General features: G+C 52.9%; 5 protein-coding genes across 5 annotated transcripts; 3 read left to right on the plus strand and 2 right to left on the minus strand.

Annotated features, from left to right (window-relative positions):
- Positions 1 to 122: 122 nt before the first annotated feature.
- Positions 123 to 2787, minus strand: EV422DRAFT_309862 (acyltransferase ChoActase/COT/CPT). The gene is made up of 3 exons (XM_053066174.1): positions 2420 to 2787; positions 640 to 2351; positions 123 to 573 (listed from the first exon to the last, which is right to left on the minus strand). The coding sequence occupies exons 1-3, from the start codon at positions 2537 to 2539 to the stop codon at positions 417 to 419; spliced, it is 1989 nt and encodes a 662-aa protein (XP_052928053.1). The 5' UTR covers positions 2540 to 2787; the 3' UTR covers positions 123 to 416.
- Positions 2752 to 3571, plus strand: EV422DRAFT_309936 (uncharacterized protein). The gene has a single exon (XM_053066176.1). The coding sequence runs from the start codon at positions 2964 to 2966 to the stop codon at positions 3483 to 3485; it is 522 nt and encodes a 173-aa protein (XP_052928054.1). The 5' UTR covers positions 2752 to 2963; the 3' UTR covers positions 3486 to 3571.
- EV422DRAFT_309986 (uncharacterized protein) lies at positions 3482 to 7143 on the plus strand. Its single transcript, XM_053066177.1, has 5 exons — positions 3482 to 4912; positions 4988 to 5170; positions 5247 to 6680; positions 6747 to 6842; positions 6932 to 7143. The coding sequence occupies exons 1-5, from the start codon at positions 3659 to 3661 to the stop codon at positions 6998 to 7000; spliced, it is 3036 nt and encodes a 1011-aa protein (XP_052928055.1). The 5' UTR covers positions 3482 to 3658; the 3' UTR covers positions 7001 to 7143.
- Positions 7144 to 7286: 143 nt separating this feature from the next.
- On the minus strand, positions 7287 to 10197 carry EV422DRAFT_564878 (autophagy-related protein 13-domain-containing protein; the record flags this gene model as incomplete). The annotated part of the gene is made up of 4 exons (XM_053072242.1): positions 7287 to 9066; positions 9127 to 9402; positions 9474 to 9742; positions 9823 to 10197. The coding sequence occupies 4 exons, from the start codon at positions 10195 to 10197 to the stop codon at positions 7287 to 7289; spliced, it is 2700 nt and encodes an 899-aa protein (XP_052928056.1).
- A 912-nt stretch (positions 10198 to 11109) lies between these two features.
- Positions 11110 to 14073, plus strand: EV422DRAFT_309868 (eukaryotic membrane protein family-domain-containing protein). The gene is made up of 8 exons (XM_053066175.1): positions 11110 to 11197; positions 11277 to 11893; positions 11964 to 12076; positions 12138 to 12297; positions 12360 to 12678; positions 12759 to 13240; positions 13311 to 13708; positions 13775 to 14073. The coding sequence occupies exons 2-8, from the start codon at positions 11426 to 11428 to the stop codon at positions 14031 to 14033; spliced, it is 2199 nt and encodes a 732-aa protein (XP_052928057.1). The 5' UTR covers positions 11110 to 11197; positions 11277 to 11425; the 3' UTR covers positions 14034 to 14073.
- Position 14074: the final 1 nt, after the last annotated feature.

The following is a 14074-nucleotide window of genomic DNA, read 5'->3' on the forward strand; positions in this document are numbered from 1 at the left end:
ATAGCATTTAGACCCATTTAATCACCCAAGCTATCGCTAGCGGGCGCCTGTATATGATACAAATGTGGGCATATGTAAATATGAGAGTTTTTTTTTCTGATGGAAGCATTTTTGTCTCACATCAGTCGAATGCTCTCAGATTCAAGCATTTTTTCGCATCGATCAACTCCGTCGTACCCCGCATAGAATGTAGCCTCTCAAGCGCTTCATCGGCGAATTACAGCGACCGCACGGGCTCGAAGAGAAGCAACCCTCACGCAAAGGAAGACTGGATCCTAATTTAAAAGTGATCGATATTGAACATAACTCGTCGAGAATGCACCGTCCAAACTGATCGTCGAGACTGCGAGAAGGAGAGCTAAGCTACGGATGATTGATAATCTATATGAGATCTATATCGAGCTGCCTGATGGTTTCTAAAGCTTGGCCTTGGGGACAGCAGGAGGAATCGCGCTTTCAAAGACCACGCGCATCTCTCTGAGAGCCTCGCCAATGTGATGCACCATGTGATCAGCTCGCAGCTCTTTGCGGCAGGTGAATGTGAAGCGCATCGAGTCGTTCATGATGGAGTATCTAGAGAGTGTGAGTGGTTAGATACAGAGTTCGAGAAGCGAGCGTAACAAAGACGAGGATACTTACGGAACACCGTAACCGTTGGGGATAACCTCGCCCCAACCATAGCCGTCGTAGTACTCCGAGGAGATTTGCGAAGTGGACAAGAACCAAGTTTTCGAGTAGTCGAACGCGGGATCCTTGAAGATCGCTGGCACGGGCTCGTCAGGGCGTAAGCTGAGCTTGAGCCCCAATAGCAGGCGATCAACACCCTTGTTCTCAACAGCGTCGTTCATGTAGCGGGTGTGGGCGTTCAAAGCAGCTTGAGCGAGCTCGTATTTGCGGGCGGCCGGAACCGAGGGATCCTGCATAGCTTTGACCCAAGCAACGCTCTCGGTGCTCGTAGAACGACATGTCTCCGTTCGTCCGAAGGCAAACTTGCGCGTTTGGGCGCTCTCATAGGTAGGGCGGCAGACTCCGTACTTCTTGTAGTATGCCAGTTGAATAGCCATCTGGGCATAGGCGTCCGGCGAGACCTTGAACTTTTTGATCAAGTTCTTTCCGTAATCGTGAAAGGCTTGCACGCGGAGATCGTGCTGGCCGATGAGCGTGTCAAAGTGTGCGGATGCGATTTCGATGCGGGATTGAATAGAGGGAGTCACTTCGAAAGGCAAAGGGCGAGGTGCGGGCAGGTTGCTTGCCACCGACGTGGAGCCGTGTGCGATCTTGTCCTTGGCCAATCCAGTGCAGATGAAGTCACAAAGCATGCTGGTCGGGGTTGCGTCCATCATAGAGTGTTCTCCCAGGAATCCCGCTTTGCCGTTGTCAAAAATGATGAACTGCAATGGTTTGTCGAAGAATCGGTTGCGGCCATCTCCATGCCAGCAGGCACGACTGGCCTCTTCGCGCGTCACAGGGGCCGAATCATCGAGACAGAGAACAAGGTCGGCAGACTGGATCGCTTCCAACGACGCTCTGCTGACGGGAGATTGCAGAAGCTCCTCCCGTGCCTTTGTCCACACGTCGCGGTTCTCGGAAGTCAAAATACCGACAGCCGGGCCAACGGTTTCACCGGCGTCTTGATACACAGCACGAATCTGGTGCTCAATTTCCGCGGTGGAAAGTTGACGACCGTCGGACAAACGGGTCTCAATGGAGTAGAACTTGTTTTTGCGAATGACGACCACGTGCGACGTTTTGCGAGGATCCGCCACGAAAGTCGTGTCGGACGGTATTGTGGGCACACGGCAGGCATTAAAGAGCCATTGGAACTGATCCATGGAGAGAGCACCGCCCTTGGCGGTTTCAGGTTGCAGTTCCTCCTCCACTACCAATCGCTTGAATTCGAGAGCTCCAGTCACAATCGAAGCCGCACGAGATGCTGGTTCCCTCCATTGCTTCCTCAACTCGTCCTTGAACACGAAATAGTACGAGACGTTGATAACCACGGGATCCCTGTATGCCATGTACGCCCAGTCATTCCACCATTCGTAAAGCCAGCTAGTTTTCTCCGTGGCTGCGCGTTCCTGAAGACGTTTGTGAAGCTTTTCACCCTCGCCTCCCGGTTTGATAAAGTCCTTTACAACAGCCTCAGAATGAGCATATTGCTGTTCATTCAACAGAGGCTTCAAGCTTTTCAGGTATTTCGCGGCTGTCTCCTGCAACGGAGCGACCGGAAGTTTGGGAAGTGATTGCTGTTGAGCAAACAGCGGCTTGTTAGGGCCGGATGGAGTGAGCGAGTGCATTTTGTGTGCTGTTGAGGCTGAGAATGTGAGCACCGGACCGGTATGAAACGAACTCTGCGAGGGGGAGCTGGATGAGTAAGACGACAAAGCGTGGGTTCCCAAGCAATGCCCAGATGCTTTACCTGATGGCGCGGGACGACGGATGCGAGATGAGAGCCGAAAGTGGCGATACGGGTGACAGGTTTGAGGGTCAGCGGTCTAGAAAGAGCAGAGGCAGCCAGAGCACGGTGCGCGAAGAGCATGCTGCGATGAGGAAAGCAGCGTTCGATGGGTTCCCAGACGACGACGACGACAAAAAACACAAGAGCAGCAGCACAGCAGGCTGAGAGGGGGAACGGGTTTTTCTGTGGTTGTTTTGGAGCTCCGACGGCGTTGGATCCCTTGGTGGAGCTGTGGGGTGACAGTGACTTGGTGAGTGAGTGATGCTCGTGCTGCTGTTGTGGCCGTTCGGGACTCGCGCTCTGACTGTGCGAATTTACTAATGTCTTGCTTGTTTGGAGGCGTTCCTTCGTAATGCACTTTGTTTAGGATTAACCGTGAACTGGCATGTGCTGGGCCGAGTCCTGACTCCGCTCCGGAACCACAATTTACGCGTCTTCCCCGTCCGCCCAAACCACATCACACTCCGCTCAAAAGTCACGCAAATCTGGGCCAGTGTGCGTGACCATGGCCTCTGCGAAGAGTGTCCTGGAGGTGAGTTTTCGTTGTTTCCGGAAACATGATGAATGTGATGAGCGTCTGGGGCGACCATACCATGCAGGTGGCAGTTATGCCAGGGCTTTAACAGCGACGCTAGCGAAGCTGGGTGACGGGATGCACCGACCGCTCGCCAGCGGTAAACCCCGATGGACACCGGGAGAAATGAGACCAGCATTCCATCTGTTTGGTCTCCTGTGGTGTATATATCTAGAGTGGTGGCCATGTAGGAAGTCCATCTTCATGAATGCAAGGGTGGTCTCCCGTAGAACGCTGACATCCTGCTTGGGACGTCCCGTTTGGGGGTGCAGGTATCGCCGAACTATGCGCTTGTATTGTCATGCGTCCTCATGGTCGCCACGAACCGGAGGACACAACACACACCGATCCCTCAGTTGTTCATATCTAACTTACCTACGATGGGATCAACAAAGCGGTATTTCATACACGCAGACCTGGGGCGAATTGCAACTTGGGCAAGCGACATGGTGACGGACGCGTCGTGAGAACTCGAGCCCTGGTTTTTTGGAGTTTTCCCACCGCTACCACCCACCAGACTACAGTAAATAGAGGGATCGTCTCTTGCGTAAAGACGACATAGCTCTGTCTTTCCTTGGGGATAACCGGAGGCCAAGGGCCTTGGAAAACCCGATGTTCAGTTCGGCATGGAAGCTGTCGTGATAGCGAGTGGAGAAGCTGCTGGGGCCGACCCTCCCATTTCTTTACCAGCTTTACCGAAAGCCAGGCCGACAAGCAGGAAAGCAAAGGTCGCTCGAAACGTGGCCACTGACCTTGGCGACGTGTGGGACGTTCCCTCCGTGGAGGGCGGAACTACCTTAGTAGAGGAGGGTCCTTCCACGAAGAAGAGAGTAACGAGAGCCAAAGCTGCTCCCAAACCGAAGAAGGCCCCAGCCAAACCCCGTGTGACGAAGCGTAAGGTCGTCGAACCGCCCGTCGATCCCGAGGTGGAGGTGGATAAAGCGTCGTTACCCGTAGAGCTCCTTGCGCCCACGCATGCGATCGAGGTTAAAGATGACGACCAGGGACCAAAACCGGTGGAAGCGGGACCGAGGGAGAATAGCATACAAATCGAACGACCCACACGTTCGCGCGTTGTTGCAAAGGTTCCGAAGAGCACCAGCGATGAATTTCTTCTCAACGACGAATCTCGCATCAAAACTGCTGTAGGCAACGGCCATGTGATCAGCGTCATGCATGAGACAGGAGAACGCTCGACAGAACAGCAGTCTGATGCCGATGATTCTGTACAGATCACATCGGAAGCTGCGTCACGCGGGACAAAATCGATGCTTTCAAATCACTCCACTCTGGTCACCTGGCCTCAATCCACCGAACGAACATCCGTCTCTTCCGTGCCAGGCGCAAAATTGGAGATACCGCATGACTCAAGGGAAGGGGAATATGGGGAGACAACCACTGCGCCGAGTAAACGAGTCTCGAGGGCACCCAGTGCTCAAAGCTCCACTCGCACCAGAGCACCGAAACGGCTCAAAGTAAAGGAGAAGGCGGAGCAGGTCGCCCCCAAGCCACCGAAAAAGGCGCCTGTAAAGCGAAAAGTTGCTCCACAACTAGGAGATCTGGTCTTTACGTTTTCAAGGTGTGAGGGGATCAGAAGAAGAAAAAAGAAAGAGCCATTTCAGTCAACGGTACTTGATGCGGGCCGTGCGAAGGAGCTGGTGGAACGAAAGTTGCCCAAAGTGCTGGTCTTCGGACAACACTTACACCAGACTAGGAGCTGGGACGGGTCTTGCCAGATGGACGAAGATATTCCACGGGCCGCTCCCTTGATGAGGGCAGAAGGAAATGCGTTGTCTTTGTGGAATCTCGCCTCTACAAACTGGGATATCTCCGCGTTTCCTCCTGCACATCTGCTGCTCGATTGTACCTTTGGTCTGCAAGTAGGGTCCCAATCTTCGGCGCCTTTTCGTTACGAGAGAGCCTAACCAACGAATGCTTCCTTTATTGTGCCGCAGAATTCACAGGACGCACCGTCTCCATCGCCTGGCGACCCCCCAACGCAGCAGGAGCGAAAGCTCGCGAAGGAGACAGAGGGTCGGATTCTGACCATTATGGCAGTTTACGATAGTGAGGCGCGGACCAAGGAAAAAGAGCTCGAAGAGGAGATTGCCCGCTTGAAGCGCACACATTCCAATTGGGTGAGTAGGCGCTTTGTTCAAACCTAATAGTCCTATTCCTGCGTAACACGAATTGCTGAACCCGGCAACCTCGTAGAAGCGCACCCACCTTGCTAATCGCAATATGGAGATTGAACAAGTGAAGAAACATGCAGCAAAGGAAGCTCATCGAATCCGGCCCCCTGTAGGTACTACTGCGGTTGCAGTGCCTTCTTTGCGTCCTGAGCCGATTGAGTCGTCACATCTCGACACGAAACCGACAGAAAGCGAGCAACAACCCGATGTGAAGAAGAAATCTTTCGCAACTGTGCTACCTGAGGATGATGTCGGGCATCCGGTGGGGAGCAACCTCGAGCTTACGGTGACAGATGACCTTGAGGAGGTTGCTGAGCCCGCGCTAGCTTCGCGGGTTCCCGAGGAAGAGGCTGCGGGTGAGATAATGCACAATTTGGAGCAATCACAAGCTCCGCCGCGTGCCGAAGCAGTCGCGGCAACGCCACCTCCATCTTCTCCCACTTTCACCAGCACACCGGTGGAACGAGGGGTATCGACTAGCCCGGAGTTGTTCGAGCCTCCTTCGCGTTCTCGAATGAATCGGAAGGGATCAGGACATGGGCAGTGTTCACCTATTGGCTCTTGTCCTTCACCCATTCTCACATATGCGCTGGACGAAGCAGATCACACTCCCGAACTACCGGACGATGTTTACCACACTTCGCTCGTTTCCGATGATGAGGCCGGTGGTGTTCTAGACCATGTTGCTATCCCAAACATTGTGCCCCAGAAGGATCTGTCGGTTGCGAAGCCTTCGGCTCCGTCAAGCCGCGTTTGCCTGGACTCTGATGATCGTGAAATTCTGGCCGTACTGCAAAATCACGTCTCGCGCATCACTTCCCAGAAAGATCTCAAAGATGCACCCTCTTCGCCGCATTCAACCCGTTCGAATAGGCCCTTCAGCAAAGCATCGCAAGTGATCGTCATAGATGATTCTGAGGATGATGGATTCGAGACAGTAATGCCCGACATTGGAGAGCCGGCTAGGTCGGCCTACATCGAGCGCTTGCCGTCATCTCGGTTTGGCGTAAAGGATCAGACGGTTTTCGTAGTCGAGGATGCTGAAGAACCAAATCCAAGTCCGAGTTTCTTCGATGAGGACCGTGGAATGATCTACTATGAACGCTCGACGCACATGGAAGAGCAGGTCTTCCGATCTTATTCGCCTGAAGTCGAGATAACGGCAGTGACTCCTCCCAGAGCGATTTCCACGACAAGGCAAGAGGTCGTGATGGCGGACGGTGCGAGCGGCCTATCTGTTCAGAAGCGACAAGCTCCCCTACTTCCCGCGCCGATGACTGCGTCGCATACTATCGCAGAACCCATTGCATCCGCAACAGGGAGCATGTCAGGGCCTTCTTCAATCGTCAACAGCGCCGCAGACAACGACTCAAATGAAAGCATTGACATCAATGAACGACTATACATGTTCATTCGCAACCAGACACAGTTGTACAGTCGTATTTTGCGATACGAGGTACGCGGCTGATGCAAAGAAGTCTTGCCTACAAAAATACGCACTCACTCATCTCTTTGATTGTAGCCCCTGGATTTTGATGCGTTGTACACCCAGATTACACAATGCGAGAGTCTCGCCAGATGCTCCCGGAAGGCGCTCGGGGCGTTTTTGGATAGTAAGGTACGAGCTCGGGCTAATGTACTATCATGAAGCGTGAGATTTCGGTTGAATGGCTGACTGTTATACACCAAAAACCCGATACGCAATAGGCCATCAACTATGTCCTCCCTACAAAACCTGCAAAGCCCGGACAGAACAACCGCCGCCGATGGAAATGAACCCGAACTTCTTTCTACATGGCGCATAAGCTTTACATCCGAGAAAGGCGTATGAAGTGCGGAGCCTGAAACCATGTTGTAGCTTACTTTTTTGGTTAATACAGTTATCGGATATTCATGATTTGGTTTTGGAAACTAAGGAAGTTGATGAAATCTTCGGTATCTTTGGATATGTTCCCGGTCGCGATATATACATTGCATATTGTACGTACAAAGGGTATTCAACGAGACACGATGCGATACCGGGAAAGCGATGATAATGGGTGCAAACAGAAAAATGTACACCTTACGGCCCACGCGGATCAAGAATATCCAAGCCGCTCATCTCGAAGAGAAGTTCTTCATCCTCGTCGCTGGGAACAAAGTCACCACGGGACGTGCGCCGGCGATGATGGGCGCGGTTGCCATACTGATCGCGGATCTGGGCCTGCCGACCTTGCTCTGGGTTGTGCCATGATTGTGGTGGATTGGGCCCCGGTTGGTTCGTTTGCTGTTGCGATAGGTTGTGCGGATTGCCACCCATCGGTTGGGTATTTCCGGGCTGTGTGTCGTTTCGATGATGCACCGGATCGCGGGATGTAGACGTATGGAAAGATAGATGCTCCTGCTGCGTCCAGCGTTCTGCCGAAGTCCGAGGTTGATTCGCGTCAACGTTGCGTGAGGGTGCCGAGCTGATCGAAGGCGGAACATATGCTACGCCTGAGGCTTCCGGTATCCCGGAAGGCTCCTCGGCTTTTTGGAAAGAATCACTGGGGGACTGGGGCACCGTGCTGAGTTCCTTCACCCGAGGGGAGCGATGGGATCCGTGAGCGTGAGGAACGTGAGAATGGTGGGTGTGATGTTGCAAAACCCGTGTTTCATTGCATGTCTCCGACGAGTGGCCCTGCGAATCGTCCGAAGCCGCCATATGCGACAGAGACTCTGAGAAGGACGCATTCAGCTGATTGAGCTGATGATACCGCGCCAACGCTATCCTCGTTTTCGACAATCTGGATTGAGAGGCTTCGACCACCGGAAGGCTGCTGTTTTCGGCTTGGCTGGAACCCATTTCGCGATTTTCAAGCCTTTTCCGATTCATTTCGAGCGTCCGGAAGAAGTTGAGCAGTTCGCCGCTCTCCAACTCTCGACCTGGCTCGGGCCCAGTCCCAGGGTCCGGTCCTCCCAGGGACGGGTTCTCTAGCCCCTGCATTGGGGATCTGCCCGCTGTGGAAGTGCTTGGCGTAAACAAGAGAATGGAGTCTGGTGGCATCACTTCGTGAGCGTCGCCAGTTACGAAGGTGAGAGAGGGACGCCGTGAGACGTTACCCGTGGACGATGCCGATCCGGGATGGTCAACTCTCATGACCGCTTGGGAGGTCGTTTGCGCGGGAGGTTGCGACGCAAATGGGGCGGAGTCCATCGGTGGTAGAGCTGACGTGAAGAGCCTTTGATCTCCACTAGCTTGCCGCGTTGTAGAGAAAGGCGGTGGATCACGCCGCCAGACGTCGGACTCCTGCTTGTGTAGAGAGAACCCCGTCGAAGGCGGCGTGAATGTAGGAGCGACCGGTTTGATCGCTGGAGATTGTTGCCAGGAATATCTCCTATCGCCGGTTTGCGGGTTAGTCGATGATCGTCGAGATGAAGGTGATGCAATGATGCCAGAGTACATGTGGGCTGCTCCCGGTGATGAAGTGTTCGAGGTGATGGAGTTCGCGCGATAAGCTCGGGGTGGCAAAGAGGCGGGCGGTATGTTGACAGGAGAATGTCGATTCCCACTGCTATCATGGCTTTGCAACGATGTTTGCGACCCAAATCTGGTAAGCCGCCGAGGAACAGAGCCCGCCACAGCTGGGTTTGTGAATACATCCTCGCCCTCGTAAAAGAAGCCTTTCCTGCTCGAGGAGGAACTGCTCCGCCGCGGTTGCGGAATTAACGGATCTGTCCCCGTTTCCTGTATTCCAGACTGCGACCTAGGAGAGAAGTAGTTCTCATCTAGATCAGTTCCCCGCGAGCTAAGGATAGTACTTTTCGCGTCCTCAACCGAAAAGTCGCACTCCAGCCGATAATTGACGTGTAAACTGAAAACTCTGTATGGACGTGTGAGTATTGAGATGAAGGATTGAACTCCGAGAACAGCGTCCACGTACCCAAAAGGAGTGTCGATGGACCCAAAGTCAAACTCTTCAATCCCACGGCGCATGTCTCCGCTACTATGCAATTGATCCAATCCTGCCTCATCAAGAGGCATCATCCGCGAGGTGGACAGACGATATCCGATTCGCAGGTTGGTCTGCTTGCGCCGAAATCTTCGGTACAAACGATAGGCGGGAAGAAGCCGTATATAGCTGTACAAAGATCTGAAAAATGCGACGGACTTTTTGTAAACCAGAGGAAGTTCTGGGGGTTGCGATGAAGCAGCTTGACTGCTCGAAAGGGATAGTGTTAGTCTCGGGACCTGAGATGTGCTAAATCAAAACTCAGACGCAATGCTTACGACAAGGTGAGCTGCCAAGACTCCAGAAGTATCGTATTGACTCTCAGATCAGCGCCAGATTGGGCATCGACTGTCACCAGATTCTCCGCTCCGATACGTTGACGCCGCATCGTCATTTCATCGCGCAAAAGGAGGGTCTGATCTGGTGTTCCCGAGGAGATGTCGAGATAGACATCGAGGAGCATCGGTTGAGGTGCGGACACAGCATGAGCTCGCCAATACTTCAAATCCTCCTTCAAAATGTCAATGTCGTACGTTTCGAGATTGAACTATGTCATGCGCGTGAGGTGGGATCCAATACGGGCGTTTGCCCAAGTTGAGGTTAAACGCAAGACCAAAACCCACCTACCCACTTGTTTGGCTTCTTTCCGTGTGCGGACGCTGGCAAGCCGGTCGCACGGGCTTGCACAATGACTTGAGCGACCTTGGTATATACATTCTGTAGTATCTGTTCCGCGCGCTCAGACGGGTTTATGCTTGATGTCGTACTAGCCGCCGACCCTCGTCGACTAATGTTCGGGGGCGCAATCCCGTAGGCCAGTTGACTATACGTCAGATTGGTCGCCGGCGAAGCCGGACGTATGTGTCCAGAGCCGGTGAGAGAGTGTGGATATGACGCAGCGCGGAAGAGTGGCGATGGCTGCGTCGGGGATGGACTCGCACGAGCAGGAGACAGATACTGCCGCCTATCTCCAGGTGGAGTGCCGCGTGGTGGAGTAGCCATCGAATAAACCGCTTCTCGACAAGCAGCTTTCCCACGTCCCTGAAAGCAACTGCAACGCTAGCCAACGGAAGAGAGCAAATGTTCCGCCCGCCGATGGTTGCTGTGCACTATATAAGTGACTTTCTGTCTCGAACACCTAAGCTGTACAAGAGACTTGTCATCAAGGGGCGTGCATACGCTAGCTTTGTGGCGGGCGTATCAGAGTGGTATGAGTGTTTTTGCGATGAGACCTCCTCGGGGGATGGAGGTGGCTGGCGTGAAGGCAGAAGGACCGGCGACGAGAGCGATGACAACTTTGACAAGGCGATAAACCGGGCGTCCCCTCCGCGTCGCTTGACTCACCCCCAACTCCTAACTCGCCCCTCTCAAAAATGTGGGCTGGGAAAGCTGGGAAAGCTCCCTGGGAATTCCCTCACAGGACGACTCCATTTCGCAAACTGCTTGACAGAGGTACCAGATAGACGAGCACGTAACTTGGAGCGGACTTGCAACGAAGGAAAACGTCAACTTGCGTTCGGACTTGCGATATTACGTATATAGGGTGAGAACGCGGAGAACGCTTTGAACTTGTATTGGAGATCATCACCACTCAACAGACTTACAGCTTTAGCAATGCCGACCATTATGGACCGCGGAAGAGACGAACCGGAGTCCAAAGATGCTAAAGGGTCCGAGATAGAGGAGCAAGGTACAGTCATGTCAAGGTAACTGGACTGCGGAGGCATTGCGAATATCAACCCAGGCGACATCACTCGAACGAAATATCTTTCATCAGACTCGCTGCACCTTCGTCCGAACCAAACTTCCAATGCGCCAACTTCCTCGACCCTGAGTGATACGAATGTTCTGTCCCAGCAGGCGCATGGGCTTGTAAAATCCGATGGGAGCTTCCTGGAGACCCCTGGTTCTCCCAATTCTGTTCGGAAACGGCGGAAGACGCAAGAAGATGCTGAACTGATTGGAAACGCAGCCGGCGACTCAATAGGAGCTGCCCCTGAAGGTAGGTTGGGCGATGTATGGGCGGGCCTTCTTCAAAATGGCAATGGGAAGCTGAACGCGTGCGGAACGTTCCGTGTTAGGTACAGATGCTAGGCCGAAGGACCGCTCGAACCGACGGTCGATATCGATAAACGACTTTCGCTCGGAATCTTTGACAAGCGAGGCATCTCTAAGATTGCAGCACGCTGAGGTGTCGGTGGATCTACTTTCGCCAGAGTCATTATCTGTGATGGGCGTACGAGGCCCGACAGGGACAGTAACGGGAGCCCGTCGAGTATCGTTTCCACAAGGCTTCCTCAGCCGCGCCAGTATAACATCGCGTGGATCATTGTGCTCTTTGAAGAGCGGGGTTTCCTGTGTGCTGGAGCCGTCTGATGTCCTCACGTGGAATTCTGTCCAGCATCCACCTCAAGGCATGAACGCCGCGGAATTTGAATCCCCGCGATCCAGTGCTGTCAACGTCGCTGCAACGCCAGCAGTCGCCCCCGTGGCGCAGGAGGAGCGGGTAGCTTCCGATGATGTAGGGGACTGTCCAGCCGAAGTCGATGAGTTGCAGGGACATTTGCAGCCAAACCTACAGGACAGCGTGTGGGCATACTTCAAAGGCGAGCTGTTTGGAGCAGATTTCGATGAGAGTCCCGACGTGAAAAAGGAAAGGATACAAAACTTTCTCTCGGTGCCAATGGAACTTGAGAAGGTAACAATTAGGCGCTGGAGCTCCCATGCAACCAATCATGCCACTAATCTTCTTGCTCGGATGATGACAGTTCGTGCTGTTTGGATGTACTATCTGCTTCGATTCCTTTTTACACATCTTCACTATCCTCCCGCTGCGGATCATTGTCGCTTTCTGGGTTGGTTTCCGAAGTATTTTTTCAAGGTATGGTTGCGATTTTGCAAATGTCACGATGTCGATGCATTCTCACTGTGTCGGGCTCTAGGCATATTCACATGAAGTCTGCTCAAAAATGTGACCTCATGAAGGCGGCTTTGATTGTCCTGTGCTCCTACATGCTTCAACGATATGACGCGTCGCGGATTTATCATTCTGTGCGCGGGCAAGCCCTCATAAAGCTTTATGTTATCTTCAATTCACTGGAGGTAACACCGTACTTCGCCACTGGATTCTGAGGACGCCACTGACTAGATGACTTCTTCAATAGATCTGCGACAAATTGTGCAGCGCATTCGGTCACGACATTCTCGACTCACTCTTCTCCAAAGCAACTGTGAAATACACGCTAGCCAATCCCAATGGAGGCCAACGACAATTCGGAAGGGTTAAGCATTTCCTGGTCGCCCTCTGCTATGTGTTCGCTCACAGCTTAGTGTTGTTCTATCAAGTTATGACACTCAACGTGGCCATCAACTCGTACAACAATGCGCTGCTGACGTTACTGATAAGCAATCAGTTCGTGGAAATCAAGGGAAGCGTCTTTAAGAGATTCGAGAAAGAAAACCTATTTCAACTGAGCTGTGCTGGTGAGTTTTCTTTGGAAGCGGAAGCGATTGTGTGATTTCCTGCTCCTTGATTCTGACACGCGATATGATTTGCGCTGCAGATGTGGTGGAGCGATTTCAGCTATCGGTGTTCCTCGCTATAATCACGCTGCGTAATCTGATTGAGCTTACCGGAGGCCTGAGCAATCTGGAATCGGCCGTTACTTCCTTCTACGATTTGTTCTCCACATCGATGTTTGCGCCTTCGACGATCTTCCAGCAGCCAAGTTTTGCTGCCATCCCGACAGCGTCCTCCGTGTTAGCTGCCTTTGCTCAAGTGTTTTCCTCTCCCACGTACAAGATCTTTGAGAGCCTTGCCACACCCGTGATCGTTGTGCTAGGCACCGAAGTGCTTGTGGACTGGCTGAAGCATGCTTTCATCTCGAAATTCAACTACATCAAGCCGAGCGTGTATGGAAGATTCAGAGATAGTTTGTGCAGAGACCTTGTGGGAATGCGGCCGACGAGTGGGTCGGACGGGAGGCGCGAATCCAAGACTGGGGTTTCCGGGGACGAGCATATGCACGCTCGAGATCCACAAATGGTATGCAGAATTGAAGTTATATGTGTTCATCGTTGCCACAAAAACTAATCCATTTCTCGGCGCATCACAGCAGTTTGTGGATCAATCGCCGGCTGTCGCTCGGCGAATAGGCTTCGTCTCGATCCCATTGGCGTGCTTGGTCATTCGCGTGACCTACCAGACTCTGAATATGTTGATCTACCTTCGTTCGTCGGCAGAGCCGATGGGCGGGTCGGCATCTCAACCCACGATGATGGCAGTCCTTGTCAACCTGTACAGTGAATGCGCCTATGCATGGACGGACGAGATGAAGCGATGGTCTTCGGAGGCTATGTTTACCGAGGACAGCTTACGGTTGCTGTACGCCGCAGGGAGCAGGGTCTGGCAGGTACTAGCGTCGAAAGGGTTGACGTTTTACACGGACTTTGTTTCAAAGTTCTTTGCAACATATGGACCGTCTCTGGCGATCGTTGGAGCGGTATACGTCTGGTATGGATGACAGTTTTTGGCAGATGATCGATCACGACTCGAAACTTAACAACCATTTGAATTTAGTTTGCTTCTGATGAAGATTGCAGTTGGCATGTCTATGCTGCGGATCGCGCGACAACGCACAATCTTTAGCGAGCGGGATGACTTGCGGTCCTCAACGACGGCCACCCCGGAAAAACACAGCATGCGCAAACGGTCGGTTATGGTTCAGAATGAGGCATCTACACCGCAAGCTCCGCACAAACATCCGGGGACGAGGCCACCCCCAGAAAAGCTGGACACTATCGATCGGTTTGAGATGGTGAAATCCCGCATAGTATAGAGAACAGCTCTCTCTACGTAGCGTAGCATGGTCATCATTCA

This window comes from Fimicolochytrium jonesii (genome assembly GCF_025526975.1).
Source record: "Fimicolochytrium jonesii strain JEL569 chromosome Unknown EV422scaffold_4, whole genome shotgun sequence".
In the NCBI taxonomy this organism is placed as follows: Eukaryota; Fungi; Chytridiomycota; class Chytridiomycetes; order Spizellomycetales; family Powellomycetaceae; genus Fimicolochytrium; species Fimicolochytrium jonesii.

What these genes read in the sequence shown, in the direction of transcription:
- EV422DRAFT_309936 (XM_053066176.1), top strand. Translation starts at nt 2,964, where the DNA reads ATGGCCTCTGCGAAGAGTGTCCTGGAGGTGAGTTTTCGTTGTTTCCGG.
- EV422DRAFT_309868 (XM_053066175.1), top strand. Translation starts at nt 11,426, where the DNA reads ATGGGCGTACGAGGCCCGACAGGGACAGTAACGGGAGCCCGTCGAGTA. An exon ending in ACGCTCGAGATCCACAAATG is followed by an intron (nt 13,241 to 13,310) that starts GTATGCAGAATT and finishes GGCGCATCACAG; the next exon opens with CAGTTTGTGGATCAATCGCC. An exon ending in GTTGGAGCGGTATACGTCTG is followed by an intron (nt 13,709 to 13,774) that starts GTATGGATGACA and finishes ATTTGAATTTAG; the next exon opens with TTTGCTTCTGATGAAGATTG.
- EV422DRAFT_309986 (XM_053066177.1), top strand. Translation starts at nt 3,659, where the DNA reads ATGGAAGCTGTCGTGATAGCGAGTGGAGAAGCTGCTGGGGCCGACCCT. An exon ending in ATTGTACCTTTGGTCTGCAA is followed by an intron (nt 4,913 to 4,987) that starts GTAGGGTCCCAA and finishes ATTGTGCCGCAG; the next exon opens with AATTCACAGGACGCACCGTC. An exon ending in AGCGCACACATTCCAATTGG is followed by an intron (nt 5,171 to 5,246) that starts GTGAGTAGGCGC and finishes GCAACCTCGTAG; the next exon opens with AAGCGCACCCACCTTGCTAA.
- EV422DRAFT_309862 (XM_053066174.1), bottom strand. Translation starts at nt 2,539, where the DNA reads ATGCTCTTCGCGCACCGTGCTCTGGCTGCCTCTGCTCTTTCTAGACCG. An exon ending in CCGTCGTCCCGCGCCATCAG is followed by an intron (nt 2,352 to 2,419) that starts GTAAAGCATCTG and finishes TCCCCCTCGCAG; the next exon opens with AGTTCGTTTCATACCGGTCC. An exon ending in CCCAACGGTTACGGTGTTCC is followed by an intron (nt 574 to 639) that starts GTAAGTATCCTC and finishes CACACTCTCTAG; the next exon opens with ATACTCCATCATGAACGACT.